The sequence below is a fragment of the Danio aesculapii genome, chromosome 7 (genome assembly GCF_903798145.1).
Source record: "Danio aesculapii chromosome 7, fDanAes4.1, whole genome shotgun sequence".
Lineage (NCBI taxonomy): Eukaryota > Metazoa > Chordata > Actinopteri > Cypriniformes > Danionidae > Danio > Danio aesculapii.
This window is the reverse complement of record NC_079441.1, coordinates 8,009,852-8,023,860: the sequence shown is the minus strand read 5'-3', so window position 1 is coordinate 8,023,860 and position 14,009 is coordinate 8,009,852. Positions and strand designations below refer to the sequence as shown.

The 14,009-nt window shown below is 37.7% G+C and overlaps 1 protein-coding gene across 2 annotated transcripts in view; it reads right to left on the bottom strand.

The window, feature by feature from the left end:
* The window catches only part of adamts17 (ADAM metallopeptidase with thrombospondin type 1 motif, 17), a 312,511-nt gene that overhangs the window by 161,729 nt on the left and 136,773 nt on the right, over positions 1-14,009 (bottom strand). For both annotated transcript variants that reach the window (XM_056461008.1, XM_056461009.1), the window contains exon 8: positions 1,399-1,504. In XM_056461008.1, coding sequence (XP_056316983.1) covers positions 1,399-1,504 — 106 coding nt within the window. The remainder of the gene's footprint in view (positions 1-1,398; positions 1,505-14,009) is intronic.

The window sequence follows — 14,009 nt, the reverse complement described above, 5'->3', positions numbered from 1 at the left end:
GATAATAGTTAAACATGGCAGTTTGTTCATGTTTTAGGTTGCTAAGAGAATAATTCGCTCCTTCGTTTTATCCGGCCTCTCCTTTGTTTTTTCGAGCTTCCCTCTCGCGTTTGTCTGTTTATGAAAGGATCAGATGTCAGAAGCACTTCAATAATCACGTGCACGTTATTATCATCACCTCAAGAAATTTGTTATTTAAAATATAGATGCGCACACGAGCGCACAGGACGCAAGCTCCCTGGAGATAGTGAAACCGCTCTCACTTTTAGACGGCACCGTAAAGCAAAACAGGACACGGCAGATTTTGTTCTTCTTGGCTTTGAGGCTGTTCATCAAGTCAACAACAAGGTTTGTTTAAACTTGGGTCAACCATGGCTCATTATTATATGCATATAGTATTATGATGTAATGTCTCGACTGTGTATTTAAAAATGGCGGTTTGTTTGTTTTCACTCTTCGCTTGTGTATGCGCGAGTGACGTATCTCTGTAAACCAATAGCGTTCAGCTGCGATCTAGCTCCACCTTTTGGTACCTCTTTGCCGTACTAGGTACCCTTTGCAAAGGGTGCACAAAAAGTGGTACGGTTCACTTTTAGGTACCTTTTGACAGTGGAAACGGCCATAAAAGCGCACCGAACCGTACCACTCAGTGGAAACGGGCCATAAAGGTACTAATGTCCCCCTGTGCAGTACAAAAATGTACCTTTCGAAAAGATACTACACCTGTAACCGATTTTGTACCTTTATTTCTGAGTGTGTGTGTTAATAAATTTGATTTCCATTCATAATTTGTGTGGGATTTTGTTGTCAGCACATTCAACTATGTAAAGAACAAAGTATTTAATAGGAATATTTAATTCCTTCAGATCTAGGATGTTATTTTAGTGTTACCTTTATTTTTTGAACAGTGTATTTCAATTAACATAGAAGATGAATGTATGTTTTTACCAAAACTAATACAGATTTTTTTTTTCCATGTGCGTGTACACACTATACAATATAATTTATATATACACACACATACACACACACACACACACACACACACACACACACACTCACACACACACACAAAAAGATGTGGTTTTTCTCTAAACAAGTTGTTACTCCATCTCGTCTAGAGCGTCATTATAGACGTTTTATGCTATAACTAACGTGGTTCAAATGACAAAACTGCGACAGAGAAACTACGGTTTTAGGAAATCCCTTCATCGTTATATTCCCAAATAATGCATCATACTATGGTAGTTCAGCCACGAGTTACGTTGTTGTTTGGGAAACCCACCCCAGAGCTGACAATAGTGATGACCAAACTGCTTTAAGACAATCACAGGGCCTGTAAATCAGATTTCTGTGACTGGCTAGATCTGGTTTGTGTTCTGGGATGTCTGGACTCACTTGTGTCCGAGCTCATGAGCAATGGTGAAGGCCAAATTGAGTCCGTTGTCCTCCGCCAGCACACACTTCCTCTTGGAGCTACAGGTGCCGCCCAGATATGCAATTCCTGAGGAGAAAACAAAGCATAGCACAGCACAGAGAGTTACAGTTGAAGTCAAAACTATCAGCCCTCCTGTGATTTTTATTTATTTTTTTTTCAAATATTTCACAAATGATGTTTAAGAGAGCAAGGAATTTTTCACAGTATTTCCTATAATATTTTTTCTTCTGGAGAAAGTCTTATTTGTTTTATTTCGGCTAGAATAAAAGCAGTTTTTAATTTTTTTAAAACCATTTTAAACCATTTTAGGTCAATAAAACCATAATAAAACCATTTTAGGTCAATAATATTAGCCCCAATATTTGCTTTCGATAGTCTACAGAACAAACTATCATTATACAATAACTTACCTAATTACCCTAACCTGCCTAGTTAACCCAATTAAGCCTAGTTAAGCCTTTAAATACTTGTGTCTTGAAAAATATCTAGTCAAATATTATGTGCTGTCATCATAGCAAACCCCTCAAACCCTGATACCTTCATGTCTGAAAATTCCCACTGACTGGAGGTTGTTCTGTTGTTACAAATCCCTTTCTTTTTAGCTTTCTTTCATATGTCATACACTTGAGATGTTTGCAATATAGGTTGTGTTTAATGCAAATTACACTCATCTTCTTTGTCTTCTTGTCCTAAGGAATAACAACTGATTCCTGGCAAGATATAAACATTCCCTCACAGACAAAAACAGAGCAGTTTTGGCCATGCTGCTTATTTCACATTTAATATTTAGTTTCGTAATTCACTGGATGTTGTTGTTATTGCGAATGCTGTTGAAAGTGATGATGGGTTTGTTAATAAAGCAATTTTTGAAAGACATTCAGTATTGTTTAAAATATTTTTGTGCTAAAATAAATTAAATATGATATATTATAAATATTAATGAGATCATTCATTCATTCATTTTCTTTTTGGGTTAGTCTCTTTAAGAATCTGGGGTCGCCACATCGGAATGAACCGCCAACTTATCCAGCATATGTATTACGCAGCAGATGCCCTTCCAGCTGCAACCCATCACTGGGAAACATCCATACACACTCATTTACATACATAAATGCGGACAATTTAGCTCACCCAGTTCACAGATATTGCATGGTTTTGGATTTGTGGGGGAAACCGGAGGAAACCCACGCGATCACAGGGAAAATATGCAAACTCCACACAGAAATGCCAAGTGACCCAGCCGAAGCTCGAACCAGTGACCTCCTTGCTGTTAGGCAAATATGCTACACATTGCACCACCTAAATGACTTCATGGATATTTACTTCCTTACTCCCAGGGCCGATTTATATCGAAGTTGATATTTAGCCGCACCATGTTGGGGTTTCGTAACATCTAATTTTTACGATGTGGGATGTAAGCCCAGCGCTCAACCCCCAACCTGGAGGACCAGGACGAGATTCATAAAAATGTATAATATTTAAATATAAATATATAATATAAAATATAACATATAATGTAAAGATTTAGTATTTAAGGGTTTTAGAGTATTTATTTTAGAGTTAGTATATTATAACTATTTATAAATAATTATGATCATGATTACATTTAATAAATATAAATATAAAACAAAAATATAAAAAATATAAAACATCGGTCCCAAAGTATAAATTGTTTATTCATTGTCTTTTAAATTTATTATATGGACCATACAATTATTATTATGTTTTTTTTTTTTATCAACAGAATAGTTTTTAAAAAGTATTTAATAAATAACAGCACATAGGTACACATAAACAATTTCAAAACAATTTTACATCATAAGCTCCAAAAATAAAAATTACATTCTGTTAATTGTCTTAGAATAAAAATGCAAGTCTTTCCAATTCTAACAAAAAAAAAAATCAAGCATTATAAACAACATGTAAATAACACCAGAGCACCTTAGAAAGAGCAACACCCTAGCAACCACATATAAAATTTACTTAATAGTAATGAGTTTCTGCAAGTCATTAGAATAATGTATACTTCCTCTTGAACATGTAAAATAATGATGTGTCTCTAAAATCTCTTACAAAACTAAAGTAACATGTAACATTCAGATTAGCAAAAATGTAGACAGCGCCCTCTAGTGGATTTGTCATCTGAAACGTACAAGGAAACATACCGTAAGTAATACATTTCAAGTTTGCTAAAATGCACACAGCGCCCTCTAGTGGATTTCTCATCTGAGATGTATAACAAACCATACCCTAGGTAACGCATTTCAGATTAGCAAAACTGTAGACAGCGCCCTCTAGTGGATTTGTCTTCTGAAATGTACAACAAAAAGTACCGTAAGTAATTCATTTTAGGTTTGTAAAAATGCACACAGTACCCTCTAGTTGATTTGTTATCTGAAACGTACAACAAAATGCACCTTAAACAATATATTTCAAGTGAGCAAAACTGTAGCCAGCGCCCTCTAGTGGTTTTGTCAACTAACATATACCAAAAATATACGGTAAATAATAAATTTCAGGTTTTCAAAAATGCACACAGCACCCTCTAGTGGATTTGTTATCTGAAACATACAACAAAATGTACCTTAAACAACATATTTCAAATTAGCAAAACTGTAAACAGCGCCCTCTAGCAGATTTGTCATCTGAAACGTACAACAAGACGTACCCTAAGCAACATACTTAAAACTAGCAAAACTGTAGAAAGCACCCTCAATTGAATTTGTCATCTGAAACGTACAACAAAACATACCCTAAGTAACGCATTTCAGATTTGCAAAAGTGCACACAGTACCCCCTCTAGTGGATTTGCTATCTGAAACGTACAACAAAACTTACCCAAACAGCGTATTTAAAACTAGCAAAACTGTAGACAGCGCCCTCTAGTGGATTTGTCATCTGAAACGTACAACAAAACGTACTTTAAAGTAATACATATTAGGTTTGTAAAAGTGCACACAGTAACCCTCTAGTTGATTTGTTAATTGAAACGTACAACAAAATGCACCTTAAACAACATATTTCAACTGAGCAAAACTGTAGATAGTGCCCTCTAATGGATTTGTCATCTGAAACGTACAAGATGTACCCTAAGTAACGCATTTCAGATTTGCAAAATTGCACACAGCGCCCTCTAGCGGATTTGCCATCTGAAACGTACAACAAAACATACCCAAACAGCATATTTAAAACTAGCAAAACTGTAGACAGCACCCTCTAGTGGATTTGTCATCTAAAATGTACAACAAAACGTATCGTAAGTAGTGCATTTCAGGTTTGCAAAATCGCACACAGTACCCTCTAGTTGATTTGTTATCTGAAACGTTCAACAAAATGCACCTTAAACAACATATTTTTAATGAGCAAAACTGTAGACAGCGCCCTCAAGAAGATTTGTCTTCTGAAACCTACAAGATGTACCCTAAACAACATACTTAAAACTAGCAAAACTGTTGACAGCACCGTCTAGTGGATTTATCATCTAAAATGTACAACAAAACATACCGTAAGTAATGCATTTCAGGTTTGCAAAATCGCACACAGCGCCCTCTAGTGGATTTGTTATCTAAAATGTACAACAAACCATACTCTAAGTAACGCATTTCAGAATCGCAAAAATGTAGACATCACCCTCTAGCGGATTTGTCATCTTGAAACGTACAACAAAACATAGTCCCAAACATCATATTTAAAACTAGCAAAACTGTAGACAGCACCCTCTAGTTGTTTTGTCAGCTGAAATTTGTCCTCATTTGTAAGTCGCTTTGGATAAAAGCGTCTGCTAAATGACTAAATGTAAATGTAAATGTAAATTAAATGTACAATAAAACGTACCGTAAGTAATACATTTCAGGTTTGCAAAATCGCACATAGCGCACTCTAGTGGATTTGTCATCTGTAACGTGTAACAAAACATACCCTACGTAACATATTTCAAATTTGCAAAACTATAGACTAGTGGATTTGTCATATAAAATGTGAAACAAAACGTATCCTAAGCAATGCATTTCAGATTCGCAAAACTGCACACAGCAATCCCTAGTGGATTTTGCATCGGAAACGAACAACTAAACGTACCCTAAAGAATGCATTTCAGATTCACACACAGCACCCTCTAGTGGATTTGTCATCTGAAACATGCAGTGAAATTTACACATTTTAGGTTTCGCAAAAACATCGACTGAGCTACATATTTTCAGTGAGCCTGGTTTGAACATAACTGCTTTCTGTACAGATGTCAAAAATGAGTCAAAACCTTTATCACTGAGTATTACCACAGATCAGTGACATCAGAAAGTCTACGTCATATTGCAGACTATCACCTTTCCAGTGTTCCTGTGTAAGCACCTGGTTTGTGTCTGACACTGGACGAAACCCAGACAGCTTCACTTAGCCTCTGACCGCCGTGAGTGAAATCAATAACCAGAGACTGAATTCAGCCCAGATGCTCATGTTGAAAAAAAATAAAAGTGTCGAGGACGGCAAAGAGTGCAGTTTGGTCCAGCAGATGTACTTTAACATGGAATAAAGCAGCAGGAAATTAGCATGTTTGAATTGTTTAGCATATGGCAGATCACCATTTACAATATATATATCCAGTTGAAGTCAGAATCATTACCCCCCCCCCCCCCCCCAATTTTGGTTTAACAATAAGATTTTTTAAATTTTTTCCTGCAGTTTATTTTTTATTATTTGTGATGTTTTATAAAAAAAATTTCGGGAGCAGCACGTGCAGAAGTTTCAGTATCAAATACGTCATTGACAATTATTCTATTATCCAATCAGTTCTTGACCAAACCCCTATATATACCAAAGCTGTCTTACCTGCAGCATCTTACGACTTTAGCATCCCTCCACCACCCCGTCACCTCACCATTTAAGCATTACAATCCCGGGGGGAGCGTTCTGGGGCCGGGCTAGATACTTTGCTCGAATCCCAATTCCTCTCTGTTTCCTGATAAGAGGAATAACTCGAGTTTGGGTGTCTTCCCCGAGCTCAGAGGCCTCTCCCCGGAAAGCACGCCAAATACGCTTTATTCTGAAACTATTGCAAGTGTGAACTCGTGAAATTGTCTATGGGGATTAGAAAAATCAGTCGTGTGATTCCTGTCCAATCAAATCGCACATAGAAGGTAAATCACATTACAATGAACTACCTCAAGACATGTGTGCTTTGTGCAGCAAACTGTAAGTGCAGCAAACTGTTTGGAAGCATTAAAAGTGTCCAAGAAGATGTCTAAAATCTTTACACACATTGACCCAGAGACTGTTTAGATGCAAGTCACTGATGAAAAGATGACAGATGTTTACTGTCCAAAGACCAAAATGGCCTTAAAAACCAAGAAGGCACAAGACGTCAACATGACGCCAGATTGACGTTGTACCCTAAAGTCATGGGGATGCTGCATCTTGTTTGGAAATGAAAATCAGGTTGACATCAGAACTCAACATCAGGTCAACATCAATGTCCAATATCCAACCTAAAACCAACCAAATATCAACATCTAATGATGTTACAGCTTGACGTTATGTGTACGTTACCACTATGATGTCTATCAGATGTTGGATTTTGGTTGCCATACGTGATGAGTATATATCAGTATTTGACATCAATATGATGTTGTTTTAAGATGTTAGCTCGACGTTGGATTATGGTCACTTTCTAACAACCTAAAATCAATCATATATCAACGTCATTTCACGAGTTCACACTTGCAATAGTTTCAGAATAAAGCGTATTTGGCGTGCTGTCTGGGGAGAGGGCTCTGAGCTCGGGGAAGACACCTAAACTCGAGTTATTCCTCTTATCAGGAAAAAGAGAGGAATAGGGATTCGAGCGAAGTATCTAGCCCGGCCCCAGAACGCTCCCCCCGGGATTGTAATGCTTAAATGGTGAGGTGGCGGGGTGGTGGAGGTATGCTAAAGTCGTAAGATGCTGCAGGTAAGACAGCTTTGGTATATATAGGGGTTTGGTCAAGAACTGATTGGATAATAGAATAATTGTCAATGACGTATTTAATGCTGAACATCTGCGCGTGCTCCTTCCGAAATTTGTTTATAAAACATCACTTAATGTCATTATTGGACATCAAAATAACGTTGTCCTTAGACGCTGGCTAGACATTTGACATTAGACATGGACTGAGTTTTGGTCACCTGACATCACAACCTAAATCTAACCTAATATTAATGCCATATGATGTTGTGTGCCTGCTGGGCAATAACTAAATGCACTACAGAATGTTACGTTTACACACAATTCATCAGCTTTTTACAGCGTAATACTCACTACTCACTATTCTTGAGTACTTCTAAAAGGTCTACTTTTTACTCATACTTTGAGTAATATTTACAACAGATACTTTTACTCTACTTGCACTACATTTTCAGGCAAGTAATGGTACTTTTACTCGAGTATGATTTTTCAGGACTCTTTCCACCACTGCTCATTTCTAATAACTGATTTATTTTATCTTTGATATGATGACAGTGCATAATATTTGATTAGATATTTTTCAAGACACCAGTGTTCAGCTTAAAGTGACCTTTAAAGGCTTAACTAGGTTAATTAGGGCCCAGTTCAGGCCCAGTTATGCGTTATTAACCTGGCTGAGACTTGGCTCAGATATGGTCCATGTTTGCCTCTTGAATAGAAGCCAGATTGGTCCAGTCATGTACCGTAATTCACTGCGGCATGTGGGCCAAGCAAATGCTGATGGTGTGGGCCAGATCTGGGCCAGAGAAATTTTGCTATGGAGGATCTATCTGTAAAACAGAATAAGTTTAAATAAACGGTCATCTGGCTGTTTAGATGTTCAATTACTTGATTCACTGCTACTGAGTTTTCATCACGTTAAAATCCACTTCATTTTGCTCAGCTGTGATATACAGAAATAAGCAGGTCCTACAAGTTTGGAAGGAAATGAGGGAGTAAATGATGACTGAATTCCCACCTTTGGGACACTTTTGAGAGTATCTGAAAGTATACCACATTAAAGTTAAAGTTAGGAGGACAAATGTCTTAACAATGTTGACTACAGAGACAGCTCACTACAGGAGGTTTCGGTGAAAAAAACTTTTACAACAGTGCAAGATGTCACATGAAGCATCACACGCTTCACTGGCTTGTTTGCTTGTGAAAGCAGCTGTTTATTATCAAGACGGATTTAAATAATTGAACCACAGTGTGACTTAAAAGACCCAGGAGAAAGCAGAAAAAGGCATTAATATACAAGCACTTGACACATCTTATTAAAAAAAATAGCCTAGAAACCATCAGATGGTCTTACATGTTTAACGCGGTGGTTTAATAAATATTATTCTAGGGCAATAAGAAAAAAACTCTGCTGGAAGCACTAAAAAAAGCATCTGTGCTGCTGAAAGCAATTAAAAACAAAGAGAAATTTGGATGTTTCACTGTAGATCATAAATCATGTATTTCTTTGTTATTTGCTTGAGATGTTTGATGGATGATTCTGGAAGTAATCGCAATGTACTGTAACAGGCAGTAAAAACAAATGAACTGTGCTGCATCGTTCTTCAATCTACGGTGAACGAATGCTCTGAAAACAAAACAGTTCACGCTCGATCCATGTATGGAGATAAAGCTGAAATCCAAATGATAGCCGAAATCTCACATTAGCAATACTGTAGATAACTTCATGATCTTGTTGTGTCAAGGTTTTGTTATCTTTACACATGAATTTGAGGTCTAAAACAAACGTGCCATTATATCTGCCGCATCTGTCACGGGCTGATTTAGGGTTTGAGGTGAGAAGAGTTCATGTTTCTGTAAGCAAGCCTCAGCAATAAAATGGATGGAGAGAAGGAAGAATGATAAATGGATGGAATGATGGAATGGTGAATGGGATGATGGATGGATGGATGTATGGTTCGATTAATAGATGAATGATTAATAGATGAATGAATGAATGAATGAATGAATGAATGAATGAATGAATGAATGAATAGATGGATGGATGGATGGCCCAATTCATGGGTGGCTTAATGAATGGATGGATGGATAAATGAATGGATGGCTCAAGGATTGCTTGATGGATGGCTCAATGGATGGATGACAGAATAATGGATGAATGAATGAATGAATGAATAAATGAATGAATGAATGATGAATGAATGAATGAATGAATGAATAGATGGATGAATGAATGAATAGATGGATGGATGGCCCAATTCATGGGTGGCTTAATGAATGGATGGATGGATGAATGAATGAATGGATGGCTCAATGATTGCTTGGATGGCTCGATGGATGGATGACAGAATAATGGATGGATGGATGGATGGTTTAATGGACAGATGGATGATAGAATAGATGGATTCAGATAGATGGATGAATTGATGGCTTAATAGATGGATGGATGGAAGGAAGGAAGGAAGGAAGGAAGGAAGGAAGGAAGGAAGGAAGGAAGGAAGGAAGGAAGGAAGGAAGGATGGATGGATGGATGGATGAATGGTTGGATGGATGGATGAATGAATAGATGGCTCGATGGATGAATAGAAGGGTGGATAGATAAATGGTAGGATGGATGGACAGATGGGTGGATGGTTTAATGGATGGATGGATGGATGACAAAACAACTGATAAATAGATGGATTCAAAGAGATAAATGGATTGATTGATGGATGGATGGATGGATGGATGGATGGATGGATGGATGGATGGCTCGATGGATAGATAGATAGATAGATAGATAGATAGATAGATAGATAGATAGATAGATAGATAGATAGATAGATAGATAGATAGATAGATGGATGGATGGATGGATGGATAGATGGATGGATGGATGGATGGATGGATGGATGGATGGATGGATGGATGGATGGATGGATGGATGGATGGATGGAAGGCTGGATGGATGGACTAATGGACATATTGATGGATGGACAGATGGACAGATGGATGGATGGTTTAATGGATGGATGGATGGATGGATGGATGGATGACAGAACAATAGATAAATAGATGAATTCAAAGAGATAAATGGATTAATGGATGGATGGATGATGGATAGTTGATGGATGGATGGATGGATGGATGGATGGATGGTTGATGGATGGATAGATGGATGGATAGATGGATGGATGGATAGATGGATGGATGAATAGATGGATGGATGGATGGATGGATGGATGGATGGATGGACTGCTTGATGGATGGACAGCTAAATCAATTGATGGATGGATAGCTCGATGGATGGGTGGATGTCAGAAAAATAGATAAATAAATGGATTGTGAGGAGACGTGGTGGCGCAGTAGGTAGTTCTGTCGCCTCACAGCAAAAAGGTCACTGGTTCTTGCCTCGACTGGCTCAGTTGGCATTTCTGTGTGGAGTTTGCAAGTTCTCCTCGTGTTTGCGTGGGTTTCCTTCGGGTGCTCCTGTTTCTCCCACAGTTCAAAGACATGCGGTACAGGTGATTTGGGTAAGCTAAAATTGTCCATAGTGTATGTGTGTGAATGAGTGTGTATGGGTGTTTCCCAGTGATGGGTTGCGACTGGAAGGGCATCCGCTGCGTAAAACAAATGCTGGATAAGTTGGCGGTTCATTCCGCTGTGGCGACTCCGGATTAATAAAGGGTCTATGCCAAAAAGACAATGAATGAATGAAATGGATTGAAATGGATAGATGGATGGATGAATGGATGACAGAATATTAGATAAATGGATGGATGGCTGGCTTGAAGGATGGATTGATGTATGAGTGGATGGATGGATGGATGGATGAAAAAATGATGGAAAATTGTTGAATTTATAACAACTGATTGAAGACAAAACATGATGGAGGATAGAAAAAACATGATGGCTCTTTAAGTGGATGGATAACAAGATGGATGGAATGATGGATGTATGGCTTGATGGACGGATAGATGGCTCAATGGATGGATTGATGACAAAATCATAGAAAAATGGATGGATTAAAATGGATGGATTAAAATGATGGACGGTTGTCTCAAAAAAATGGATGGATGCATGGATAGCTCAATAGATGGGTGAATGACATAATGATGAAAACAATGGGTGGAATAATATAATGGACTGATCAGGATACAGAACAACAGACAGAATGGCAGAAGATAGAAAAAACACATGTCGGAAAAAATAATGGGCTGTGTCATTTTGTATTCTGGCTGGAGCTGTATGATGGAACATTTATTTTCCCTGAACCCCAAATAAAAAAAGAACAGCAGGTTGATTGGAAAACAGATGTTGTCCTGAATTCCTCCATAGACGACTCTTCTAATCCTCTCTTTTTTTCTCCTTTCTTTGTTTTTTATTTCATTTTTACAGCCATGCATACTTTTACAAGAGCTACAATTATATCTGCCGCATCTGTCATTGGCTGATTTACAGTTGGAGGTCAGAAGAGTTCATGTTTCTGTAAGCAAGTCTCAGCAATAGTTCTGTGCAGTTATTTTTATAGCTCGCTGTGAGCTGATGGAATGTGATCTATAACATGTAATGACTGTCTGGATGGGTGAACTACAGATGACAGACAGGTAGGCTTAATAAGGTAAAACCTCACTGTGAGTGAATGGAAATGAGGGATTAGCAAATTATTTAAACTTAAGCCTTTTGTGTTCAATGGAAAACAGAGCAGCAAGAAGGTCTGAAACAACATGAGGGCCAGCAAATAATGAGAACTTTAATTTCTGAAGAAACTATTCAGGATTCGACTACACTGAAAACCCTAATGTGGTCTGAACATAACTTAAAATTTTGCATTTTGGTCCTGTCACTTAGAAATATGAGTTAATTTAACTTATGTACCATGAAAATGCATAAACTTAAGATTTCAAGTGTAGTGAGCTCAAAATCATAATTAATCCTTTGAAGAAATTAGCTCATTTTCACAAATGTAGTCTTGGCTGTAAAATTCTAATATGTGCAACCTTTTAAGTACAAGGTCTTTTTTAAATCAGAAAACAAATCATGTATAATTAATCATCATAATGTGAATAAATGGCTACTTATTTTTTTGTTAAAAAATTATTGAAACATTTTTTCATAGTATATTATTACACACACGCATGCACACACATGCATATATTTATATTGTAGCAGAATAAAATGTCTGTCAGTTCTTTTTTTTTTTTTTTTTGTTATCCATGGATTAATGGAAATAAAAATCCTGTTGTAATGGAACTACAAGGCACTAGAGGGCGCTGGTCAGACACCAGAAATGTATAATAAGTGAGTGGGTGAATGAAGAAGAGATTTAGTTGTGGTCTTTAGCCGCATTTCCACTATCGGGCCAGTGCGAGCCAGGGCTTTAATCGGGCCAGGCCGGGCCAATAGCCAGGGAGGTTGAGAAATGAGGCCGAAATCATGTCGCGTTTCCACTGTCGGGCTAGTTGCTCGCAGCGCGTCACGCAAACACCGCCCCCAGAACGTCCCCCCGAATCAAACGTCACACAACCCGTCACACAACCCGCCCACTTCAGCGGGAAAAAAAAACTCAAATTATAACCACAAACACAACCTGGCATCACTACGAGAGCTGGAAGATGGAGAACACCGAAGCGATTGCTTTTTTACTGTTTGTGGTCTGTTGGTGTAAGGCCAGACAGCGATCCCTGGATAAGGACATTCGAGTTCGGCGGCATTTACTTCGAACATCCATTTTTCTTTCTGCTATCCAGTTTTTCTTCTTCTTAGTGAGCTGATCAAGCGCGATAGCAAAACAAATGTAAGGGAAGAAAGCATCTTGTCTCCTCTTTAGATTAGATTAGATTAGATTAGATTCAACTTTATTGTCATTACACATGTACAAGTACAAGGCAACGAAATGCAGTAGTTTCCTGACAGGAAAACTCCGCCTTTGTACGTAACCCCGCCCCGAAACCCCAGTTGGCCCTCCTTGGCCCAAGGTATTCGGCTGCCCCGTTTTGGCCCGATTACGCCCCGGAAGTGATAGTGGAAACGCGACTGGCCTTGGCTCGCCCTGGCTCGCTCGCTTTAGGCGCGATAGTGGAAACGCGGCTATTGTTGCCATATTTGGTGGTCCCGGCCAGTTGGGTGATTTTGAATTTTTTTTAGCGGGTAAATAAGGACATTCTGAATTTGGTGACTGTTTGTAAGTCCTAGTTGAGAAACCTTGCGTTATAAGCTCAGCCTAAGGACTTTCTTATTGTCCAGATAACTGGATGTTTGGAAAATATATTGGTGTGCTGTCTGAATAAGATTTGACGTTTTGGAAACCATCATTATGAAGTTTCATTCCTCAATTATCTGAAGTCATTAAATCAACGCAAAAGTAGATCAACATATTTCAATGCACTCAGTGTTTTTTTTTTACTCTAAATCAGTGACCAGTTTTTTATGCTTAACTTAAGGAAAAGACCATCATTCAACAGCTAAGCTTTTTTTTTTTCTTCAGAGAAGTTTCAAAGATATTGGTTTTTTTTTTACTTTATTTTAGGTACACTATTCTTTAAATCAACATATTATTTTCATCAAAGAAATTAAAAAAAATTAAAATAATAATAATAATATATATATATATATATATATATATATATATATATATATATATATATAAAGAAAAAA